We start from the raw sequence: 27,182 nt of genomic DNA on the forward strand, positions 1-27,182 counted from the left end.
CAACAGTGTGGTCATAATTCCTTCTGAAGGAGGTTTTCTTTATCTTCATTACCCCTGATCATAGTTTGGCCTCAGGCCAAACAACAGAGAGGGAACACAGCTCCACCCATCAACAGAAAATTGGATTGAAAATTTACTGAGCATGGCCCCACCCATCAGAACAAGACCCAGATTCCAGAGTCAGTCTCTCCCATCAGGGAGCTTCTACAGGTCTCTTATCCTTATCCATCAGAGGGTAGACAGAATAAAAACCATAATCACAGAAAACTAACCAAACTGATCACATAGATCACAGCCTTATCTAACTCACTGAAACTATGAACCATGCCATTTAGGGCCACCCAAGATGGACAGGTCATGGTGGAGAGGTCTGACCAAAAGTGGTCCGCTGGAGAAGGGAATGGCAAATCACTTCAGTATTTTTGCCTTGAGAACCCCATGAACAGTATGAAAAAGCAAAAAATGTTGCACAGACATTGTTCAAATGGCTCAAAAATAAATTGTGAAATACTGAATTATTACATTTCATTTCATAACAGTGCACTAAACACTTCTGGCATAATTGGGTGGTAGAAATGAGTCATAGGTTTGCCTGCTGAAGAGGGTGGTACAAAGAATTACCACACTTCACTTTGGTGGATGAACTCCAGAAATGAATTAATAACCTGATGTTATAAGATAGTGAAGCAATTTTTTCAACTATCATTAGAATTAAATGATAATTTAACAGCAATATTCCAAAGCTAACAAAAAAAAAAACCAAAATACTCCAGGAAAAATTAAAACCTACCTTTGAGTACATGACCCCACGATTTAGCAATATGGCTATTTTAGTATTTAACAGAAGTAATTTCCACTTAGCAAAGTGATTTTTCATAACTTTCAGAGAAATACAGTTGGGAAACCTACATTTTGATGCACATGGAGTTGTATTCTTACAGATGTTGATATTTATTCCTGGAAATATTTGAAGCATTTATTTCTTACATGTCAGTTTCCACTTACTTTGCTTTGCCTACGTACTTTGCAAGACCTGCCACAAAGTCCTAAATAATAGGAGCACACTAAATCTAATTCTTTCAAAGGCAAGATGCATACCTTTCCATTAAACATCAATCAATAAAGTTATAGGTGGAAGCATGGAAAGAATGACATCTTAGGTTGATATGACTAGAATTCTAAAATCCCACACTGTCCTAGAATGTAATTTGTTGTTTCATTTAATAAGATGGCTGCCCCCCCTTTTTTTTTTCTTTCCTAAACTGCATCCAAGAGCAAAACATATTTTCTGAACTTGCCCATTTGAGGTACGCTATACATTTTAAAGTGTTGAACTTACAGTGTCCATAAAAAGAGTATTTCTTGATCTCACCTTTAATGAAAGACATCATATTGGTAAGTAAACATATACTACAATGCTCCTGACAATGGCCAAGTAAATTTTTAAACCCATGTCATTTTAATAAGAACAGGTAAACCTGGCATGTCCTTCATACCCAATACTGACATTTTCAAAGATCTAAAGTTCTCAGCTTGTGTTCTGTTTACTCTTGACTGGCCCATAATATTGCTTAGTTTATTTCTACCATAATAACTTGGTATTGAAGGTTAAAGCATATTAAGAAATTTCTCTTTGAATTATTGGCTATTTATAATCCTGAAACATAAAGTTGGAAAGGGTTTTATTCACTATTTTTGTTTCCTGACCTACTTTTGCTCCTTTCCAGTTCTCTAAAACTGCTAATGCAGACATTCATTCATTCTTTTACTTTTAAGAATTAATTAAGCATCTACTAGACATCATTAAAGAGACTGGAAAAAGAATGCTATACAGAAAAAGATCAGGACTTCTGCCATAGGTGATTTTTATTCTGAGAAGAAACCCTCCCTATCTCCCACTCCCACTCTGCCTACAACTGCCATTATAGATGGCCTCTTTGCCTTAGAGAATCTGCTATCCCACATTTAGACACAAATGTGTACAAATGAAATTGTCTGTGAAACAGTACAGATCTTTACTGAATTCTCTTGGCATCAGGCTCTAGGTTAGACCATAACCTAAGTCAAGACTAGCTTAGACTTTCAAGAATCTCACTGAGATGTTACTACATTTCAAAGTATAAAGGAAATAGAAAACAGAACATAATTTTCTAAGTCATGACTTTGACATGACTTTCACATCTTACACAGAAGTAAGCGAAGGGCATCTGCTGACTCAACAGGTGGTGAACACTCAAGCAGCACTGTGGCTACACTAATGATGATTTCTCTGGCAATGAAAATCTCCATTGTTGAGTAAAGTGACTATATTTCAATGTTTAGCAAAGACTTTATTTTGGAAACCATTAGAGCAACAGACTGAATAGAATTATCTTTTATCGTTAAAAGCTCCTTGGAGATTACACATTCTCTAACAGACACTGAATTTGGGGGGATTTGGAGGCAGTGGTCTCTAAACATGACTGCAGATCGGAGCCACCTGGAGTAGTTTAAAGACAATAGTGGCTACACCCCATCCCTAGAGATACTGACTTAATTGGTCTGGGTGTGGCCTTGAAATCAGAATTTTAAAGCTCCCAGGTGACTCAAATGTGTAGCCAACATGGAGAATCACTGTCACAAATTCTCGGGTTTAACTTAGTCAGTGTTTTCAAACGTGTAGACTTATAGATTTTTTTTCCCCTGGTCTAATTTCTTCTGTCTTGTAGTTCTTATGATGAGATGGCAAACTGCTGATGGCATGAAAGCTCAGAGAAAAGAACTTCTGACCTCTAATATGGAATTCATTTTTGTGCATAACAGAAGATATTTGTGGAGAGCTATTTAGTTTGAATCTATTTAGTTAGATGTTTAAGACAGGCTGCTTTATGTCTTTATTCCATCCTTCAAATATGGCCAACATTGTGTGTATGTGTGTGAGAGAGGGAGAGAGGGAGAGAAGGAGGGGGAGAGAGAGAGAGAGATCAAATAAGAGAATGAGAGAGACCTGGAAACCGAGAAATGGAGAAGACTGAACATAGTCCCCGACCCCTACCACCTCTATAGAGAGTCTAGGGGATTTTTAAATGCCCTGGGCCTTTGAGGACAGTTTGGCAAATGGTGCTAATCTATTTGTCAGTATATCACTTGTAACAATTCTTCATTGCACAGGCACTGCTGGAGATTTGGAGGTGAATAACAAGACAAAACAAAGCCTTGCAAAAGTGTGTTGTACCAGAGGCTTAGAGAACCTTGGTGAAGTGTAATAACCTCTCCCTTTGCATTCCAACTGAACTCCCCCTCAATCCGGTTTATAACCATGATAAAACTGTAACCCTGCTTGCAGAATGATTAATAACCACAATGGGTTTAAAGCCAATTTTCAAAACCAACTTAAACGTAATGTTTTTATTTCAAAACTGGCATCTTCTCTCAGTTGTTTGTGTCTCTTTCGTGGCACACATTAGGTAGTGCCTGGTGTAATATTTATATAGTTGGCTTATCTTGTTGACTGAAACAGGTGGTCAGTGAGGACCGGATTTGTGCCATACTTCTCTTTGTACCTCTATATGTAGCAATCACATTGTACAAGGTAGGTTCTCTAAAATATTCATGGAATTCAATGAAATTCTTCGGGTCTCTTTAAAAAACTGAGCAATGTATTTTTAGTGGAATCTCTCCAAAGTAGGGTGGATGAGTGGGGAGTAAAGAGGTAAGAGACAGGTGGATATAACATTCTTTATAAAAGCCTGAAAGCTATTTTCTTAGATGGACTCATAATTTGCCAACAATCAATTCTAACCAGATTTTCAAGCTTCTAGTTTAAGGTAAATATAATGTATGCTATTGGAACTTAATACAGATACTTATATATCTTGAAAAATATCCATGCTTTATTATTAATGGACCTCAGCAAACTTATCTTCAGTTATTGAAATTCTAGTTTTCTTTCTCTTAACCCAGAAGCAATTTTAGAAAAGACGTTAAAATTCTGCTTTAGCATCAAATATTTATTGTAAAATTTAGAAACCAAAGATGGTATTGCTTTAAAAATAATTTCATCTAAGTGTCTATGGCGCTACATTTCATTTCCAAAGCACATATGAATGATGCATCTTAACTCCAGGCCATCTTTAACTCAATTCCTGCTACATGTTCCATCAGAACACTGGCTCTGAGGCTTTCATCATTCTGTGAGTAAGTCCAGGCTAAGCTTCATGATCTTTTTCTTAATTCAATTAAAAAAGGAAAAAAAACAAAGAAGGAATGTGAGGAAAAAATTAGAAAATTTCTAATGTAATATCTGAAATGTCTATACATAACTATAAGTATAGAAAAGTTTCAAATAAGTATCAAAAAAGTAGAAATATATAAGATGAAGTAAATCAGTGAAGATCATTATAAAATATCTATAAAGACAAACTGCTGAAAATAAGCACATTATAAAAAGGACATAGATATTACAGACATGATAAAAAGAGAGATAGTCATTTCCTTCCACCTGAAGTCAGAATATTTTATTATCTGTAGCAAACCGATATGTGATTCTTTGTCCTTCAACAAAATAGAACCTATTGAATGTTCTTTTCCTCCCATAATAGAAAATTGCTTATACCACTCTAGTGAATATAATTAAATGAATAACCAAGGTATATGACTAGCATCAAGATCTATGCTAGATATCATAATAAAAAATATAAGTTTCTGGAACATATGCATTATCAAATTCCCCTGGAAAAATATGTATAATTAGATTTTCACACAAAGGTTTTAAAAATCCAGTCATATCAGCAGGTTTTGAGTACTAATGGAAAATGGAATTGATGCAATTATTTTGAACAGTGGCAGGAAGCATGGCTTTTAGGAGAATCAGCTTAAAGGAAAAAAAAAAAAATCCCAATTGCATGTGCATTAAAGCTGTCAAGACGCTAAGCTAAAGATCTGCTCTCTGTGCCAGCTAAACCCCTACCCGCCTCCGGAAAGTAACTTTCTGAAGCCTTGCCAAGCCCTTTGCTTGAAAATAACATCCTAATTGGTTTCTTCTAATAAAATTCAAAATGCTCTTTTGGTGATGATAATACCTTCATTGTTTTATTCCAGCTTAATGTTCTGGTCTCCTGGAATGTTCTGAGTATTACCATTCAGGGGAAAGAAAAAAAAAATCCATGAATGTGAATTTATGGAGTGACAGTCTGGCTGGATGAACCAACAAAAGTTGGAAACTTTTGATGCCAGAAAAACGGCCTCTAAAAGCTATGGCTCTATTTAAACCTTTAAGACTTGTAAATAACAGCAATGAGATTCCAATCTTTTCCCATTGTCTACATCATTATTACACAATAACATTTAGATATGAATACAGAACCAGTTTGATAATTTTTAGAGAAAGCTTAAGGTTCTTATTGACAACTGACACAATTAATTATCCAGAGAATCTTTCAAATCAAGAGACAATTTAAGGCATGAGGTCTTGTTTTCGCTTGAATTATTGACAACTGGTGTGTATTTAGGGCTTCCCTGGTGGCTTAGCTGGTAAAGAATCCACCTGCATTGAAGGAGACCTGGGTTCGATCCCTGGATTGGGAATATCCCCTGGAGAAGGGAATGGCTACCCATTCCAGTATTCTGGGTCTGGAGAATTCCGTGGACTGTGTATTTAAGAGGCTGGTAAACTTATAAAAAGTGCTTTGAAATATTCACCACATCATATTATCAAAGCTTCTGCATGCCTTGTCATCATCTTCAGTGTATTTTATATAAATAAATATAAATTTTATATAAATAAATACAAAATATTTAAAATTCAGTCCACTGAATGATTTGATACATATAGATATAACTCTTAATTCCATTATGAAATTCAATGGAATGCTTTTTTATACAAGCCAAATTTATAATCACTTCATTAAAAAAAGAGGTCTTGTGTTAAGAATTACAGTTGTGTAGAACTGTAATAGTCTCTACCACTTAAAACAAGGTGCGGCCACATACACAACTTCTATCTGACCCAAATAAGCAAAGAAAAGAGTATTAGGATGTTCTGTTCTATTCCCCTTATGCTTAGCTTCTAATTATGTTAGTAATTAGAGAAAAGCTTCAGATCCTTGTATCCATCATAAAATTTCAGTAATGAATGAAGCCCAAGCTTGGTGTGCTTCACATCTGTTTGTATAAAGTTATGTTTATTTAGAAAAGAAAAAAAAAAGATTTTCTAATACGAATTTTGCAAAGATTTTAGAAAGAGAAGCTCATAATGAAAGATTATGTTTCATATGCTATAATTGGGACTCTGCTAAGTCCTTGGTAATTGATGCTAACCATAGGTAACACTAGCAACTTAGGTTGGAAGACTTAAATTGCTATAAAAGAAGCAAAGGTTGTAAACAAATTTAGGTATTTACTTTATAGTTGCTTTACATATTATTTTTGTTCCATTCACTCCCTTTAAGTTCCTGTTATCTATGCTAAGGATGGATTACTTTGTTCTGGTAGCAGGTCATTTTGTTCCCACCATTACTAGCCATCAATAATGTGAGGGAGGAAATGCTCAAATATATAAGCCACCAATTTCTTGTCCTGTTCTTCAGCCCAACTGTACTAGCTATTACTGTATAACTATTACATTAATATTTAGAGTACTAAAGTGTTTGCCAAGCTGATTATCTGATTATTAAATGACAAATTTGTGGTAATCGCAACTTTAAAATAAGAAAACATATAAGTAATTCATAATAAAAATGGTATCAGGAATACAACTCTTTCTGTTGTTGTTATTACTTCTCAGGTTTTGTTATATGCACTTAGAATGCACACTAAGGAAAGTCTGAAATGATACTGAAATATAACTGACCTGTGAAAGTGAAAGTCGTTCAGTTGTGTGCCACTCTCTGCAACTCCATGGACTGTACAGCCCATGGGATTCTTTAGGCCAGAATACTGGACTGGGTAGACTTTCCCTTCTCCAGAGGATTTTCCCAACCCAGGATCGAACCCGGGTCTCAGACACTGCAGGCAGATTCTTTACCAGCTGAGCCACCAGGGAAGCCCAAGAATACTGGAGTGGATAGTCTATCCCTTCTCTAGGGAATCTTCCCGACCCAGTAATCAAACAGGGGTCTCCTGCATTGCAGGCAATTCTTTACCAGCTGAGGTACCAGGAAAGCCCCTAACTAGATCTTTACCCACAGAGTATGTATATGTATGTGCTCAGTCAGTCAGTCGTGTCTGACTCTGAGACCCCAAGAACTGTAGTCTGCCAGGCTTCTCTGTCCATGGCATTTTCCAGGTAAGAATACTGGAGCGGGTTGCCATTTCCTTCTCCAGGGGATCTTCCTGACCCAGGGATCGAACCACGCTCCTGTGTCTTCTGCATTGTAGGCTGATTCTTTACTGCTTAGCCACCGGGGAAGCCTACGTGTATACACCTATGTGTATGTAAAGACTGTGCATTTATCTTAACTCAGATATATTTCACCTCTCCATAAATAATTTATCTTTAGAAAGTAAAAAGCTGGACTTCCCTGGTAGTCCAGTGGTTAAGAATCTGCCTGCCAATGCAGGGGACATGGGTTCGATGCTGGAAGGGAAGATCCCACGTGCCGTCAGGGCAATTGAGTTCCAGTCCACAACTACTGAGCCCGTGCCCTAGAGCCCATGCCCCTCCAGGAGACTTCTCCACGTTACTACCACAAGAAGTCTGTGCATCACTGGGAAGAGGAGCCCCACCTCTCCACAACTAAAGAAAGCCTGTGTGCAGCAACAAAGACACAATGCCGCCAAAAAAATTAATTAATTTAAAATTTTTACAAAAGGAAAAAGAAAGTGTAAGGCTATAACAAGGGAATAGGAAGTTTTTCAAGAAAGAATTTAACATTCGTTTCTTTAACATTATTATTCCTAAAGAGACTTATGATTTTCATTTTGCATGATCAGCAGTCTGATCCTCTTCTTAGAAGAAATATCAATTACCTTTTGCAAAACTATATTGCTTTGACTCCTTTGGTCTAGCAATTCCATATTGGCTAGAGACTTGACATTAGTTATTACATTATATATACGATTCAATATAAGCAATCACATTCAAAGTCTGGTACCTGGTAATTTTTTATAAGAAAACAGTTTCAGCAAAGTAGTAATTTAGGAATTAATTACATAGAATATTTTACATTTTTATTATCAAGAACCTTAAGTGCTAGAAAACATTAAAGTTGAGAAAGGCAAGAATATTTGGCACTCTCATTGGCGTCACTTCAAGTCAGATCTTAAGATTATTTAAATGATTGCTTCCTTCTAAGATAATACATAGAATACTCTCTTCTAGGGATTGACAAAGGAGAAAATATAATCCTGATGTACACAGTACAGCAAGTGAAACTCCTGACTACAAGAGCAGTAACTCAGAGAAGGCAAGACAAAGAAAGTATGTTCATTAACTTACATAAATTAGAAATAAAAATATGAAGTTTTAGTATTTATGTATTGCCTCAATCTTTTCAAAGAAAATTTAGAGACATTTCTGATATACTATTCAATATATTTGCAACCTGACATATAATAATCCATAAATTATTACTGTAGCCTACCAGGCTCTTTTGTCTGTGGGACAACCCCGGCAAGAATCCTGTAGTGGGTTGCCATTTCCTTCTAAAGGGGACCTTTCTGACCCAGGCATTATTGAACCCAGGTCTCTTGCATCTCTTGCACTGGCAGGCAGATTGTTTACCACTGAAACACCTGGGAAACTTCAAATTATTGCTACAAATCAGTAATTAACAATTTAAGGTAAGTTAAAGCTACAGTGTTGTGTATAATTTGGGAAAGCAAACAGCAGGAGACAAATTTGCTAATATTCAAATTAATGGCCTGGCATTTCTTCAGATTTTGTAATATGCATTTGCAGAATGCCTCTGATTCGTAGGTCCTTAGCCAAGACCTGTAGTCCCTCAAGGACTCCATGCCCACCCGTTTCCTAGGAATTCTGTAATAAATGAGATAACGTGGAAATTCTCTGAAAAGTTAAAAAGCACCTTGTAGAAGTAACATATTACTACTGAGGGCCCAAAGGCAGTTCATTCTTCGTAAACAAGGAGGGAAGGTTGAAATGATTGTTTCTGAGCATGTACCTTGGAAACGCAGTATGTACTTGCCATCTTTTACAGCTCAGCACATTGTTTCATAGTTAGCGCTGCCCTAAAATAGCACATGGCTCAGCACTGAGCTCTGCCTTTTATGTGCCCTTCTTGCCAACTCATACTCTGCCTTAGAAAACGTCTAACCTTTCTGTTCCTCGCTTTTAACTTTGTTTTCATTAACAACAGAGGTTCTAAGTAACACACAAATGAAAAAATAGAAGGCAAAAGAGAGTACGGGAATTTGCCCAAAATTTGCAGCTCTCTTTCTCAATACTTTTATTTTTGACAGTAATGGAACTAAATCAAGATGATTGGATTTTTTTCTACCTCATTATATAAAAGATATTTGGGAAATGAAAACACTGTCTCTCACTGCTACAGTCACTTGACACTGTAATGGTATTCATAAAAAAGAACACATGATTTTCTTTTTCTTTAAAAGAAAATATTGAAGGCTATATTGAACTTATGTAGACACACCCTGATAAACCTGCATAGTGAGGTGAGGAGAGTGAATAATTAGCTTTCCTATCATTTCTGAGTTCGCTCTTAACTTTCAGAGCCACAAAAGGAGACCTCAGCTATAGCAAAAAAATAAACTTGGTCCAGAGGGGTAATTCCCTCATCGTCACCTTGATGACTCTGAAATTGAAGAGGGAATTAGGAATGGTGTAGAGAATGAGTTTTATATCCATTATGTTCATGAAGGTTTGCTGTTTCAACAGGAAAGCAAAAATATACTGACACCTTTAATGTGATAAAGGGAGTTATATGTGACTTCCTCAGAAAATGTTTTTTTCTTTTCATTGTGATTTTTTTGTGGAGCTTAAAACTAATTCTAGCAGTATTTCCAGAAATGGTTCCACACTCTGATTGCTCGTGCTTTATCATGTTCCTTTCCATTCCTGTGACCTTAGACAAGTTACTTTCTCTGTACTTATTTTATGAGGATAAAAATAGTGCCTATTCACAGTGTTGTTAGAGAATTAAATAACATGAAGTGTATAAATAGTGCCTGGCACAAAAGCAATATTAATGTTAGTGATTACTATTATAATGAATCAGTTCAGTACAGTTCAGTAGCTCAGTTGTGTCCGACTCTTTGCGACCCCATGAATCGCAGCACGCCAGGCCTCCCTGTCCATCACCAGCTCCCGGAGCTCACTCAAACTCATGTCCATCAAGTCAGTGATGCCATCCAGCCATCTCATCCTCTGTCGTCCCCTTCTCCTCCTGTCCCCAATCCCTCCCAGCATCAGAGTCTTTTCCAGTGAGTCAACTCTTCGCATGAGGTGGCCAAAGTACTGGAGTTTCAGCTTTAGCATCAGTCCTTCCAATGAACACCCAGGACTGATCTCCTTTAGGATGGACTGGTTGGATCTCCTTGCAGTCCAAGGGACTCTCAAGAGTCTTCTTCAACACCACAGTTCAAAAACATCAATTCTTCAGCGCTCAGCTTTCTTCACAGGCCAACTCTCACATCCATACATGACCACTGGAAAAACCATAGCCTTGACTAGACGGACCTTTGTTGGCAAAGTAATGTCTCTGCTTTTGAATATGCTATCTAGTTGGTCATAACTCTCCTTCCAAGGAGTAAGTGTCTTTTAATTTCATGGCTGCAATCACCATCTGCAGTGATTTTGGAGCCCAGAAAAATAAAGTCTGACACTGTTTCCACTGTTTCCCCATCTATTTCCCATGAAGTGATGAATAAATTATCAAAATATTTTAGAAACATAGAAGGCAAAATGGTAGCACACATCTATGAAGGATGGAAAAATGCATATATTTAGTTCTAGGTATAATTATCTAAATCAAAACTGTAGAGAAAGTCTATGTAACATACACCATTATTCACTCTTGTGAAGAACATATTCACATATTTGATCAATATAAAAAAAGTGAAAATGTTAGCCACTTAGTCGTGTCCAACTCTTTGTGACCTCATGGGATGTAATCCACCATGTTCCTCTGTCCATGGAATTCTCCAGGAAAGAATACTGGAGTGGGTAGCCATTCCCTTCTCCAGGGGATCTTCCTGACCCAGGGATAAAACCTGGGTCTCCCTCACTGAAGGCAGATTCTTTACTATCTGAGACACCAGGGAAGTCCTGATCAACATGCAAACGTATTAAAATTATCTAGCATCACTTGAGCTGTCTTCATTTGATAGTTCAACCACTAATATTCACATGTACCTATGGATAATCATGGAATATAACATCTTTTTTCCATGGAATTGCTATAGATGGTTGACTAACCAGATAACATAAGCTCACTCTTCTGATTTCATTTCACTGAAGCAACCCTCTTTGTTTCCAACTGCAGAAACCTTGTACCTCTAGGAATGGCTTAACATCACAGCATCATCCTTTAGCAACATAATTAAGCTTATTAGATTCTGAGAAAGCTTACCTAGTACAAGAATTGACAGCAATTTACAGGTTTCCAACTTTTTTCTAAAAATCATTTAGAAAGAGATCCACAGCATATCACTGTAATACATTTCTGTACTAATTAATACAATTAATTAATCAATACAATTCTGTAATAATTTATAATATTTCCCAAGAGACATCCTTTGCAATAATTAAAACTTGTCACAATTCAAGGCTATGAAACATATTTGGTCTTATTTGACTACTAGAGTCTCGTGTCAATATATTCCTTACAGCAAAATACACATTTAAATTTTTTGACAATTTCTTCTCATTTTCTATCTCTATAGTATTTTACAACTATTTTAACTTGCTCTTTACATAACAAACTTACTGTTACTCTACTTAAAAATCTTTATGCTTTAGGTAATGTCCAACTCACACTTGTATTCATCAGCCCCTTCCTGAGTTCATTGATTCTCTCAGAGGAGAAGAATGCTAATAGCTTCTTATTCACACAGCACCCCTTGTTGAGTTAAGTTTATTAAAACACGCAGGTGTTATTTAACATGTTTAACTGATATTTAACTGAGATGACTGGAAGGGAAATTAAAGGAAACTGAAGAAGCATAAGTTTTCCCAAGAACTAAATATTTCAGAAGATTCCATACAATCAGAGTGAGCATTCTCTAAGATTAATGGAGAAACCAAGAACAATTGACTTTATTTTTATATCTTGGGCAGCCATTAGACAAACAGTTTTCAACAAATGTGCCTTGCAATGTTAATGCTACCAGAGTTCATAAAGAGGTGATTTATCATTTTGAGTTTATTGTTCAGGAACAATTCATCAGCTTTTAGATTTAGCCTATGAGTTCACAGGGGTCCTTTCGTTTATTGTCTAATTAACTAAGCTTCTTGTCAAATAAGACAGATATTAAAAGAGAAAAGAGGTTCTGTAAACTTCCATTATCTTTCATTTATATATTACCAATGACCTGGAGATTTTAACAACTTATTGATTAAAATATAGCACTGATAGAAGGCAGAAAGAATCACAAGGTAAATAACTGAAAGAGCTTATACTCTTATGCAACCCTAGTCTCTACAGTTAATACACTTGTTTCCCAATACAACTCACACTGACATTTTATGTTTTTAAACTGCTCTCATACATATGTAAATCTAACTGTAAAACTCAACTTTGGACTGGAAAACTAGCCAATAATAGCTATGCATCCAAATAGTAAAAATCTTTATTGAGTTTTAATCTTTTAATTGTCATTTTTCTTTTGAGCTTTAGAAAATTAGTCACAGGCTTAAGTGGGAGTAGAACACTTTAGCAGTGGGAAGTCATAACTATTTTGGTGAACATAAGCAAAAAATTACTAGCAATCACAAATAATTGACTTTTCTGTCATGCATTTTACTATCAGTGAATTTATTTGTGAGCATTGACAGTTTTATAAAGCATTTTAAAATATTTCCATAGGTACCATGATAACTCATAAGAGTTTTTAGCCAAAAGAAAACCTGAAGTAGAGCCAGACAGCTGCCTGTTTAGTAAAATGATATTTAGACTTTTTGAACCCTGTGTATTAATTGAGCACACTTTAGTTTTATCCTACTTCTTTATTTCAGAATATTATCTTTCTAGATTTAAAAACATTTAATAAAAATGATAATCCAGTATTTTTTAGGATTACTTAAAAAATCAAGTCTGATAACTTAGAGGATTGTACTAAAAAAGAATCCACATGATTGAATTATTACTTCTTTGGTAACTGAGGTGAAAGCTACTGTGTGATTTATGATAAGTTAACTTCTGAATTGCAGCTGAAACCTGATCTTAGGGGCCTTCCTGGTGGCTCAGTGGTAAAGAATCTGACTGCAGTATACAAGATGTGGGTTCAATCCCTGGGTCGGGAAGATCCCCTGGAGAAGGAAACGGACAACCCATTCCAGTATTCTTGCCTGGGAAATGCCATGGACAGGGAGCCCGGTGGGCTATAGTCCATGGGGTCACAAAAGAGTCAGACACTACTTAGTGACTAAACAACAACAACAATCCAATCTTAAAACACACACACACACACACACAATCCAAGATACTGTACTCTTTCAGCAATTTAATAATATATATCTTCATTGGTTCATATAAAATTAGCAAATCCAGTAATTCTCAATTAAAATATCAGACTTAAGGTATATTAAATGTTCATATACAATGCAAATATTCCTGAATCAATTTCAAGTACATCAAAAATATGAAAAAAAACAAATAAACTAACAGCCATTGCTTTGAGTGTATGCCCATATTTGTTATTTACATGGGTATATTTATATTTGTGATATTGATTTTATTAGCATCTTTTTATGGATATTTTTATACACATAAATTTTATATCATAGTGCAGAAATGGATCAGGAATCATCCCACATGCTCTCCTTTCTGAAGTTTTATAATACTCTTAAATGCACCAAGAGTGACAAATTGTTGTCTACAATTTCAAGCCACATACTATGTGCCATGACAGTCAAAAAGTAGATTATATTCTTATTAAATTTAAGCTCATCATGAAAAATTGAACTTTAGAAAAACAGAATCTTAAAAAAAATTATTCATTTGGGTCAATACTTCCAAGTTGTAGACATATCTAGATATGCCAAACATGCTAGCATACATAAATGCCAACGACACTGAGGAGTAAGACAATACTATTGGCAGGTTACCTATCAAGGACCTATATGCAGTATCTTTCATTTAACACTGGAAACCAGGCTTCTAATCAAAATGCACAGAAGGTTCTCTGGTAGAAAATGTCTGAAGTTTACAGAGGTTAGATGTCGATGGGGAAGGACACAGAATAATTAGAAGGAAGTTTGAGAATTAACTGAAAAGGGTTAACATACAAAGGTGAATTCCCAGACCACACTGAATCTTTAGCATATAATGTGGAGAGTTTGGAAATAAATAGAGGCTTCCCTCGTAGCTCAGTTGGTAAAGAATCTGCCTGCAATGCAGGAGACCTGGGTTTGATTCCTGGGTCAGGAAGATCCCCTGGAGAAGGAAATGGCAACCCACTCCAGTATTCTTGCCTGGAGAATTCCATGGAGAGAGGAGCCCACCAGGTTACAGTCCACAGGGTCACAAGAGTCAGACACAACTTAGCGACTAAACCACCACCAGAAAACACCTGACCATCACCTGCATAGCAGGGGATGGATCTAAATTCATTAGTGTAAAAAGTAACAAAAATTCCTCTCTCATGCTGTTCCTATTCTAGTGCTATGATGAAGAAATGAGTATCTATTGCATTTTACCTGGTATCCATCAATTTAAAAAAAAAATAAAATTCACTGAAGAGTGATTGTACTGTATCAAAGCTTTATTGGCTGTGGAGGTGTAGTGGTAAATGGGTATCAACTTATGTTAACTCATCATTTATTGAGCAATAACAAATAGCAGTCTCTATGCTAAGTGGAGTGGAATTAAATACAGTACAAATGAAGATCATGCTGTTGTGTTAGTTAGTTGTGTCTGACTCTTTGCGACCCCATGGAGTGTAGCCTGCCAAGCTTCTCTGTTCATGGAAGTCTCCAGGCAAGAATACTGGAGTGGTTAGCATTCCTTCTCCAGAGATCTTCCTGACCCAGGGATCGAACCCAGGTCTCCTGCATTGGAGCAGATTCTTTAACATTTGAGCCACCAGAGGAGGCCAAATGAAGATCATATTTACAAATAATAACTCATGAAAGCCTTCATGTATTATAATAGAATGAACACTACATACAACATAAAACACTTTACAAACTTAACTCATTTAATTTTCAAACTGATTTTATGAAGCAGTATCATCATGTTATAGACTACCCAGGAAGAAGCAAACAACTATGATTTAAAACCAGTAATAAAACCTATGAATTTTTAAAAAATTGTTTAGGTTTCTTTTCTTCCACTTGCCTAGGTTCTTCACACAAAATGTTCTTAAAAATACTAAGGGTATTATTGTGAAAGATTTACTCAAAGGAGGTCATATTTATAAAATAATACTAAGCTCAAATATCATATAATTTTACCAACGGATATAGCAAGGGGTCTTAGAAACAATTTAGTCCAAATTTTTTTGTACCTGATTGAGGAAATCGAGGTCCTGACAGTTTCAGAGTTAATTACAGAAGAAGTAAGGATTGAAACCCCTGAAATATTTATTTCCATGTAAACACTATTCTCATTATACCACAATGTCAATCTAATATTCATACATTTATGTACATAAAAATATTTGTTTAAATACATTTCACAATATTTTATTAAAAATTTCCTCAAGGACACTGAAATCATAACCAATATTTCCCCCACTAAATTATAATTAATTTTTTGTTAATATTTTTCATTCTACCAGAAAAATGAAATTGTTACATTCAGACAAAATACATTTCAGAACAAAAATTACTACCAGGAATAATCAGAGATGTTTCATAATGGAAAAGAGGTAAATTTATCAAGAAGCGTAACGCTCCTAAATAAGTCAGTACTTAATAACAGAAATTAAAAACATGACTATAAAATCACTGCAGATGGTGACTTCAGCCATGAAATTAAAAGATGCTTTCTCCTTGCAAGAAAATCTGTGACAAACCTAGATAGCATATTAAAAAGCAGAGACACTACTTTACTGACAAAGGTCTGTCTAGTCAATGCTACGTTTTTCCTGCTCATATTTGGATATGAAGGTTGGACCATAAAGAAAGCTGAGCTCCGAAGAACTGATGCTTTTGAACTGTGGTGTTGAAGAAGACTCTTGAGAGTCCTTTGGACTTCAAGAAGATCAAACCATTCAATCCTAATAAAATCAGTCCTGCATATTCATTGGAAGGACTGATGCTGAAGCTGAAGCTCCAAGACTTTGGCCACCTGATTTGAAGAACTGACTCATTAGAAAAATCCCTGATGCTGGCAAAGATTGAAGGCAGGAGGAGAAGGGGACAACAGAGGATGAGATGATTGGATGGGATCACCAATTCAATGGACATGAGTTGAGCAAGCTCCAGGAGTTGGTGATGGACAGGAAAGCCTGGCGTACTGCAGTCCATGGAGTCACAAAGAGTTCAACATGACTGAGCAACTGACCTGAATTGAATTTGTTCAGTTCAAGCTAAGAAACATAGGAAGATCCTGAACTCACCATCTCACATGAACACAACCAAATCTTCTACTACAAAAGGAATGATTCCCTCTAAAAAAAAAAAATGAGCTGGAAACTAAACAGCTCAAAGGATAAAAGGGGCAGGACAGGTAGAGATGTTTTCTTGCCAGAAAATCCATCTCTTGTACAGCAACCCACAATCAGCTCACAAATATGGAACATCTCCTTGAGGAGTGAGTGGTTTGTGCCCCATATCAAGTACCCCAACCCTTGGGACTTGCACAGGAGACATGAGCTCCCATAATGTCTGCCTTTGAAATCAAGGGACTTATTTCCAGGGGCTTATGTTCAGGTTCCAAAAGGCTGTTGGAGCCTAGATTTTGCTATTTAAAGACTTACAGACAACTCACCTTGGGACTCAGCAGAAAAGTAGCAGCCTAAAAAGTTCCTAGTCTATACATGAAGGTAATTCATTTGCCAGTCTTAAAGCATCTGCTGGGGTCGGGGGTGGGGCGAAGGGGCAGTGTGGGGGAGGAGTAGTGGATGCTGGGACTCTCTCTGGGGATTGAGGTGTTGGTGAGTGACATTTTTTGTGTTCTCCCCACTACCTGGCTAGTGCCAGTAGGCACAAACAGTCACAGCAGTCTCCTGTTGCTCTGCAATATCTCTGGCATTCGTGACTTGCCCTGTGCTCTCCTGCTGCTTTACTAAAGCTGGAAGTTGCATTACTGCACTCTTCTGCTTCATCACTACTGTTAAAGTCTGCAGATTCATCATGACCCTGAGCTCTCCTGCTGGATCACTAAAGCCAGCAGGTATGCCCAGTCCACACAGAAGGTGCACCCTGATTATCTGGCTTGGTGGCCTGGTGAACTTTTTGGACTAGAACAGAGTCAGTTCTTGGGAGGCTACCACACCCAGGACATTGAACAGACACAGCATAATGAAACACAACCCGACTTTCTGTGGGAAAAAAAAGAGAGAGATACCTATTTTGTTGAGCTTCAGTCTTAGGGGGAGACTTAACATTTGCCACACACTAGAGGCTATGGGAAGTGCTCTCAGGGAATGTAGGCCAGAGAATGCCATGGTTGTACTCTCCTCTGGCCTCAATGCAGCTCACTAGTACCTACCAGAAAATAGTTCATACACTTGTTTGTAGCCCTGAGTTTCAGGGGACACCTTCATATCACCTGGTCTAGAGGACAGCAGGGCTTAAAATTGTTGTCCCACAGAGCTGTATATATTTGCATATTTCAAAAGCTGCTATATGAGGAAAGTCTTCCAATCAGCCTGAAACTAGGTTCTTCCTGAAATCTCTTGCTATGAAACTCTCACAGTCATTGTTACATCATCTGTGACCCGTCAAGAATGAATCAGACTGCCTAGACAATCACAAAGCTTCCTTAGATGATCAAAAGGCTTGCAGAATCTGCCTGCGATGTGGGAGAGTGGGGTTTGATCCCTGCTTTGGGAAGATCCTCTGGAGAAGGGAATGGCAACCCACTCCAGTATTCTGGCCTGGAGAGTTTCATGGACAGAGGTTAGAGTCCATTGGGTCACAGAGTCAGACACGACTGAGCTAAACACTTTCACACTTTCAGACAATCACAAAGGTTTGAAAGACAAGCAAATGTTAGTTCAACGTTGAACAATTAAGGTTCATCTACAAAAGACCATTCCTTCAATACTGAGGGAGGTAGCTATTTCATATAATACACAGAAACAAAGAGTCAAGCAAAATGAGGAAACAAGAATATGCTCCAAACAAAGAACAAAATAAAACCTCAGAAAAAAAAATCTGAATTACATGGAGACAAGAAATTTATCTGATGAAAGCACAAGTCATAAAGATGCTCATTGAATTTAGAAGAAGACTGATGAAGACAATGAGAACCCTGAACAATACAGAAAAGATAAGAAAGTACAAAAGAGAAGTCTCAGAATTAAAGAATATAAAAACTGAACTGAAAAATACAGTAGAAGGGTTCAACAGCAGACAAGATGAAACAGAAGAAAGAATCAGTAACCTGGTGACAGGGCAGTGGAATTCACCCAAACAGGGAAACAAAACAAAACAAAATAAAAAAAAAAAAAAAAAGAAAAGAATTCTAAAAAGTTACGATAGCTTACAGTACCTGTATGACAACATGAAAAGGAGTAACATTTGCTTAACCAGGGTCCCACAAGTACAAGAAGGAGAGAAAAGGCAGGAAATTTATTCAAAGAAATAATGGTTGAAAACTTCCCTAATTTTGGAAACAGACATCCAGATCCAAGAATCCCTGCAAGTTTCAAATAAAAAGAACCCAAGATATCCACACAATGACACACTGTAATTATAAGGTCAAATTTAAAGATCACAAAAGAATCTTAAAAACAGCAAGAAAGGAAAAAAAAAAAAAAAAAAAAGAGCAACTTGTTACATATAATGGGATCCCTAAAGGACTTATCAGCAGAATTTTCAGCAAAAACTTTCAAGCACAAAAGAGAGTAGCATGGTATATTCAAGGTGCTGAAAGGAAAAAAAAAAAACGTCCAACCAAAAATACTATACCCCACAAGGTTATCATCCTGAACCAAAGGAAAGATAAAAGTTTTCCAGTCATGAAAAAAACAAAATTCACAACCAATAAACTGGCCTTATAAGAAAAGTTAATGGGACTTCATTAAGCTGAAAAGAAAGGGAACCAACAGGTAACAAGAAAACATATGAAAATAAAAATCTCACTGGTACATAAAAGATAAGAAAAAAATCTGAGCATAACTGTAAAGAAAGTCATCAAAACACAAAGGAAGATACTCTGTAATGGCCTATATGGGAAAAGAATCTAAGGGGAAAAAAAGGAGTAGATATATGTATACATATCCCTGATTTAATGCACTATACAACAGAAACTAACACAATACTGTAAATCAACTGTCATGTGTGTGCTGAATGGCTCAGTCATTTCAACTCTTTGTTTCCCCATGGACTGTAGCCTGCCAGGCTCCTCTGTCCATGTGATTCTTCAGGCAAGAATACTGGAGTGGGTTGCCATTCCCTCCTCCAGGGAATATTTCTGACCCAGGTATCAAACCTGCATATCCTGTGTCTCCTGCATTGACAGATGGATTTTCCAACACTGAGTCACCTGGGAAGCCCTGTAAATCAGCTATATTCCAATAAAAATTGGAAAAAAGAGCTATCAAGCAATAAAAAAAGAAAGAAAACAACAACAACAACAACAAATGCACAAGGGAAGAAAATGAGAGAAGAAAAGAGAGAATAGCAAGAAAACAGTTAACAGAAAAATCATACATACTTACTTAATATTACTTTAAACATAAATGGAATAAATTCTACAATCAAAACACACAGAATGGCTGAATGGATTAAAAACAAGACCCAACTACATGTTTCTTACAAAAGGTTGACTTCAGATGCAAGGCATACATACACTAAATATTAAGGGATGAAAAAAAAGATGTTCTATGCAAACAGAAACCAAAAGAAAGTTGGAGTAGATATATTCACATCAGACAAATAGACTTTAAACCAAGAATGTAAAAAATAAAACAAAGATAGTCATTATATGATAAAGTTGTTAAACCAACAAGAAGATATAATATTTGTAATATTTATTCATCCAAAATAGGAGTACTTAAATATATAAAGCAAATATTAACAGTCCTAAAGGGAGAAAATGACAGCAATATAATAGGAGAGAATTTTAATATATCCCTTAAATCAATGAATAGATCATCCCAACAGAAAATCAACAGAAACCAGTCTTGAACAAAACATTAAACCACAAAGACTTAACAGATGCATATAGAACATTCGATCTAAAAGCATCATAATCATTCTTCTCAAGGGCACACGGAATATTTTTTCAGGATAGATAGTATTTTAGGTCATATGCATTTAAGAAGACTGAAATCAAATCAAGTATCTTTCTGATCACAATGGTATAAGATTGGAAATCAATTACAAGGAAAATCGGAAAACAAAACCAAAACTCTGCAAATAGGTGGAGATTAAACATGTTACTGAACAACTTGAATACAACTTAGCAGTTAAACAACAACAACTAAACAACCAATTGGTCAATGAAGAAATCAAAAGAAAAATTAAGAAAATATCTTGGGACACATGAAAATGGAAATACAACAAATGGAAATACAAAATCTATCATGCTATGCTATGCTATACTAAGTCTCTTCAGTCGTGTCTGACTCTTTGTAACCCCATGGACTGTAGCCCACCAGGCTCCTCTGTCCAAGGGATTCTCCAGACAAAAATACTGGAGTGGGTTGCCATGAAAATCTATCATAAAGGACACCAAACACACACATAAATTATAGGCCAATATCCCAGATGAACATAGGTGCAAAAATCCTCAATAAAATATCAGCAGACAGAATTCAACAATTCATTAACAGAAGCATACGCCATAATCAATTGGGAGTTATTCTAGGGATGTAAGAATGGTTCAATACCTGCAAAACAATCATCATGATATACCACAGTATCAAAATGAAGGGGAAGAACCAGAAAAACTGATTGTCTCAAATAGACGCACAAAAAGTATTTGACAAAATTCAACATTCATTTACAAGAAATATTAAATGTGGGAATAGAGGGAACATCCTTCAATATGCTTGCTCCTTGGAAGAAAAGCTATGACAAACCTAGATAGCATATTAAAAAGCAGAGACGTTACCTTGTAAACAAAGGTCCGTAGAGTCAAAGCTATTGTTTTTCCAGTAGTCATGTGTGGATGTGAGAGTTGGACCATAAAGAAAGCTGCGTGCCAAAGAATTGATGGTTTCGAACTGTGGTGTTGGAGAAGGCTCTTGAGAGTCCTGATGCTAGACATGAAACTCTACTACTTTGTCCACCTGATGTGAAGAGCTGACTCATTGGAAAAGACCCTGATGCTGGGAACAATTGAAGGCAGGAAGAGAAGGGGACAACAGAGGACAAGATGGTTGGACGGCATCATTGACTCAATGGACATGAGTTTGAGCAAGCTCTGGGACATAGTGAAGGACAGGGAACCTTGCGAGCTGCAGTCCATGGGGTTGCAAAGAGTCAGACATGACTGACTGGTTGAACATTAACAACTTCAACGTAATATTAGCAATCAAAACAAGTTCTGTCTATTTATATACATAGCCTTGCTTTTCCTTATGAACCTTATTGGTCCTAAAGATTTTCTGGAAAGAATATGACAATAATGTTATGAAATATGAATCCATAAACTACTGGTTTTTTTCAAGAAAAATTCAATTCAAACAGAAATAATTTGCATGAACTTTTTATTCATTTGAAAAGCTATTTGGCATAAAATTTTATGAAACACAGTATCTAATAGGAATAACAGTTCTTTTAACATTCAAGATGTATCCAGCACACATAATTACTTAATAACACCTGAAGTATATTCTCCCCTAGGAGTGATAACCATCTAGGTGACCTTGTGCTAGATAACAGGGAAGGCAAATTTGAAGGTCACTGTTTCCCAAATGCTATCACTCCATCACTCCACCACCACAAGAAGGGATAGAATGTGTATGGGAGAAGAGATCTCTTATTTCACACACCTTTAAACTGCCTGTGATTCTTAACTGGACAGTAAGACAAAACTGAAAGGATTCTTCTAATGGGTCACTCAGAAATTTTAAAATATTAATAAATGAAAGAAAGTATATATGTCAACCCTGTACAAAAATTCTATATCTTTAGTAACCTATTCAGTGTGATACTCAGACAAATCATAATAAGATCACTGAGACACTTTAAGTAATAAGAAATTTGGAACAGGATTTCAAACAGGTATAGTCAAATCAGTTAAGAAAATTACTATGACCTAATGATTAAAATTTATACATTTTAAACAACTGGTTTTGCTCAAGATACTTTTCCTATTACATAGTTAATTTTTGGAGGGTTTTTTTTTTGTTATTAATTTAGAAATTGCAGGATTTCATTATCCTTGTTGATATATCTTTTTAAAACAGTATCCAAATTAAGTGAATTCTATCTAGTTATTTCCAAGTTAAGACTCTTGGGAAGAATAAAATAGGAATTATAAGATTTTCAGATAGTTAGCTTATCTAATCATGCTGTATTCTGCATATATTATAAATTAAGTATTATTCTGTAAGATTTTTTTAAATTTCAGAGCACTTAAAATTTTAGATACGCATTATTTTAAAAAGTTCATCATAATTTCCAGTCATGTTGTAAACAGTAGTCATTATCCTATAAGATACTGAAGTCTGGTTTTAAAAGACTGTATTACTTAATTTCCTCTTTAAAAGATAAAATGCAACTGTCTTTTCAAAAACAGACTTGATGAACTATCTCTAGTGACACACTTGTTTTTAACAGTTATATGTTCAAGCTTAAGTTTCAGTTTAAAATTTTTTAATTGGTTTCAGTGTAACAGAAAGCAGGTTTAGATACCTAATCTATGTGATCACTTCATCTTCCTATGCATGCATGCATGCTAAGTCGCTTCAGTTGTGTCCGACTCTGTGCGGCCCAGTGGACAGCAGCCCACCAGGCTCTTCTGTCCACGGAATTCTCTAGGCAAGAATACTGGAGTGGGTTGCCATGTCATCTTCCTACACACTGAGAGAAATACAGAAAACAGGGAGGGAATTGCACTGCTCCTTAATGCCTTTATTTTTTTACTTGATTGGATAATTCATAGCTCTAGGGCTTCCCTGGTGGCTCAGTGGTAAAGAATCCACCTGCAATGCAGGAGATGCAGGTTCGATCCCTGGGTCTGGAAGATTCCCTGAAGAAGGAAATGGCAACCCACTTCAGCCTTCTTGCCTGGGAAATCTCACAGACAGAGGAGCCTGTGGGCTATAGTCCACGGGGTTGCAAAAAGTCAGAAACAACTTAGTGAGTAAACAACAATTCACAGTTTTCATCCTGGAAGAAGAGGTGAAAGCAGCCAGCAAGACACTTCAAAAGGTCTTTTTTCTTCCCAACTAAACTTGATAGCCATGGGTTCTTGAGGGGAATGGCTAATTCAGAAGCTAAGGAAACAATTAGAAGCTCATACACTCTAAGTTCCATATAAGGCTCCTTCAGTGCTTGTGATGACCCTGGGGAAAGTACTGGTGATTTAAGAAACAAGAAAATAGATGGAAATTTGACTCATAAGTGTCAGTCATACTGCTGTTTGAAATTCAAGATAACAGAGTTTCAAAGGCACACAGGTATATAAGGCCTGAGAGTATACCATTTCTCAAATGAATGAAAATATGCCCAGTGACACTAACGTTTATGCAGAGATAAAGCTGAAAGGAGCAATAAAAGTATAAATGACTCTGACTGGCAAGATGTTCTTCCTGATCCATCTCTTATTCCATCTGTCCAATTATTTTGGGTTACGTGACAACCAAAATCATCCATCTCCAAGTCTTCTGAATTATATACATTAAAGCTCATGCACACATTTGGCAAACCATTCCCTTGGAGGACCTTAATAAGCCTTTCATGTTCGTGAATATTTGAAATCACACTCATTTTCCTAAGATTTGGAAGAGAGAATTTGCAAACAACAGCAATCAAAAGCATATTATTTTAGGTCCTTTTCAATTAATTAGGAGAGTTTGCCAACCTCAGGATCTCCTCATGGAAATAGAAGAACACCATTAGAACAATATATGGAGAGACCCAGTCTTGAATTTAAGGCTCAAAATGTATTAGAAAAAATTTCAATAACTAAACCTGCACAGTTCCTCATCAAAGTTAAATGACTACTAAGCTTAAAGATCTTAGGCTTTGGATTCTTCACCATCTCCTCATGCATGTACATGTAAACACAGAAGAAACTTCAAAAAGGGCAGAATCCATTTCAAACGTTTTCATAAACAAATGAAATAGAGGGTTTTGTCTATTGATCAATAATTTAAAACAGCCACATCATCCAAAAAGCAATCCAGTAGACATTTTTTAATGCTAATCAATACTCAATTATTATTTTACTCTCTTTACTAATTTTTTTATCTGCATTAAGAAAAAAAAAAGACTTCAACATTTTTCTCAGATTGTTTATCAACTTTCTTACCATCAAATGTTAAGTAAACTCTTGCTTGGGGCTGAGGCGATCCTTTCACATAGGTAGAACAAACAAATACTCCAACCAAGATGCAAACTGCCTGGAATGCCATTTCTTCAGATCTGCAAGTTAATATCCAAGGGAAAATACCTTTACAATAAAGATCATAAGTTTGTTATATTTTACTTCACATTTTAGGAGCACACACCCACCAAACACGCAAAACCTGCGATCTAGACAGCACCTTATTCACTTATCTGAACTTTTAGAGTCATGCAAACAGTAGGAGGTGCTGTGACTTTCTGTCTTACATGTGAAAATTTGGATTTGATTTCATTTGTGTCTGGAAGTCTTTGTTAAAAGTGAAATTATTTCATCATCCAGCAAAATAATGTGACTATTAAACAAAGCAGCCAGGAAAATGTTGTCAATTTCCAAAGGAAAAACCAATATTTAAACTTGTTATTCTCTTTAAACAACAACAACAAAAACACATTACACTGAAAAGACTTGAGAATGGTGCCAATAGGTATTAACAGATGGAAACTTCTCTTTCTACCATAAAATAGTAGCAGTAGAAAAATCTCACATAAAATTTCACTTCCACACACTCATTAGCTCTTTGGAGTAACCATCTCTGAAATGATATTTCTACACAAAAATCTACCAGGGCTCAATTCCTGATCACTTATATCACTGGAATTAGTTATCTGCCAGTTTATACAGATGACCATACAGCTGTTAAATGATGTAGATGAAGTAATCATGAATTTGTGCCAAATACAAACCAATGACTTAGTGGTGAGCAATCCAGTGAACCATGTATCCCTCAATGTTTTTTAAAATAAATCAACTAGAAAGTGGGCTGTCAAAATTTCAAACGATAAATCAGAGAGACAGGTACTACTGTTTAAAACCATATCTATATAATTGATACATGCTATTAACTAATGTCTGAACACCAGAGATCACATAATGTGTAATATCAAATCTATAGGAGCTCCAGTAGCCACAATATGCAAAATAAACTCAGGACCATTAAAAAAAAATCATTTTGAGTCTAACACAATTATACAATGAGATGACACAACAGAGTTTAATCTATAAATTTATTTTTACAGGTTACAACAATACTGATCTTCAATAGTATGTGGCTATAAAGAAATGCCACTAAAATTTGACAATACAGTACAGAAGCAATAGAGAAACTTCAGTAATACAGAAGCAAAGGAACAATTAAACTGAACATGCCACTGTAAACAAAATGTAAACAAAACTTATATTGATTTCTTAGATGGTACAAATAAGAGGTAGGAAAAAAAAAGATTCTATGCTTCTTTTACCACACAGATGGAGGAAACCCTAGAGATGTTTCTGTTCGTAATTTTCAAAAGAAACACTTTCTTTCTGCTTCCACAACCTCTTCACCTTGTCATCCCTAAATTAACTTGAAAGAAAACCGATTTTATAGGGTGACTTTCCCTTCGTAATTTGCTCCCTGGTTTTGTTGACTTTATAGTTAAATTCCACCACCACCACCCCCCCTCAAATATATAAATATGCCTAAACTTTGCCTCTGTATTAAGCAGGATAATAATTACACATTTTTACATACTGCTATTATCAATATCTTATTTGATATGTCCCCATGAAAGCAACATATGCCACAAATTGCAAAAAATAACATTGGAGATGAAATGACAGGTCAAGTGTAGTGAGTATAAAGAGCAACGTGATTTCAAGCCATCCAGAGATGAGAAGTGAGGGAAAGTCAAGTATCTTATACATGCCCCCGCCCCTCATATTTTATGACTTCTTCCCTTTAACTCAAACACTTAAGACACGATGCTTACTGTTTTCACTTGTGATTGAACACTAATAACATGTAATAAAAGTCCTCTTATAAAATTCTCTCCAGTAATTTTGCCTTAGAAGGCAGGGATACTCAACTTTAAACTCTCCGCAGGTGTCATAACCTAAAAAAGCAATTCCAGCCAGGCTCTCTGCAAGGGAAACACTTCCATGACAAACTACATGCGCTCTTAAGAAAATATCCATATTTGAGAACACGGATGTGTGAAAAGTCTATACACAGATCCAAAGTTGTATTTTGCTAAATTTGTAATGCTGAAAACAACGAATCCAGCTTACCGAGGTGGAAAGAGATCAGCGCGGAAAAGTCGTCAATGTGCTACAGGTTTGGATCCTCGTTTCTAGCCCTTTCCCCCAAAGACCGTAATTTCTAGGGCGTCCCAGCGATGAAATTCTTTCTTTCCTGCCTTCTGAGTTCCTTTGTAAAGGAATCCTCAGCGTTGCAGCGGCGCGGCACCCGGAGCCCTGCTCCGCGTCGCTCAATCAAGCACTCGGGAGTGAATGGAAAGTGGCCGGCGCAAGGGGCGAGCGCTCGGGTGTCCGATTACAGCTACGCGGCGCACGGCTCCGGCTGCCCCGGCGCGCCGCCCAGCCAGCTCACAT

The 27,182-nt window shown here is 36.4% G+C and overlaps 1 protein-coding gene across 2 annotated transcripts in view; it reads right to left on the reverse strand.

Moving 5' to 3' along the window:
• SEMA3C (semaphorin 3C) overlaps nt 1–27,078 on the reverse strand; it is a 207,633-nt gene extending 180,555 nt beyond the window's left edge. The window contains exons 1-2 of one of the 2 annotated variants that reach the window (XM_086397157.1): nt 26,859–27,078; nt 24,717–24,829 (exon numbers count right to left, since the gene is read on the reverse strand). In XM_086397157.1, the coding sequence (XP_086253283.1) occupies nt 24,717–24,819 (103 nt within the window). In that variant the 5' untranslated portion in view covers nt 24,820–24,829; nt 26,859–27,078. Of the gene's footprint in view, nt 1–24,716; nt 24,858–26,858 lie in introns of both variants that reach the window. The other variant, XM_086397158.1, reaches the window with a different exon arrangement.
• Nucleotides 27,079–27,182: the final 104 nt, after the last annotated feature.

The sequence above is a fragment of the Bos grunniens genome, chromosome 4 (genome assembly GCF_055505025.1).
Source record: "Bos grunniens cultivar Pamir isolate PY7600 chromosome 4, Bosgru_T2T1.0, whole genome shotgun sequence".
NCBI classification, from domain to species: Eukaryota; Metazoa; Chordata; class Mammalia; order Artiodactyla; family Bovidae; genus Bos; species Bos grunniens.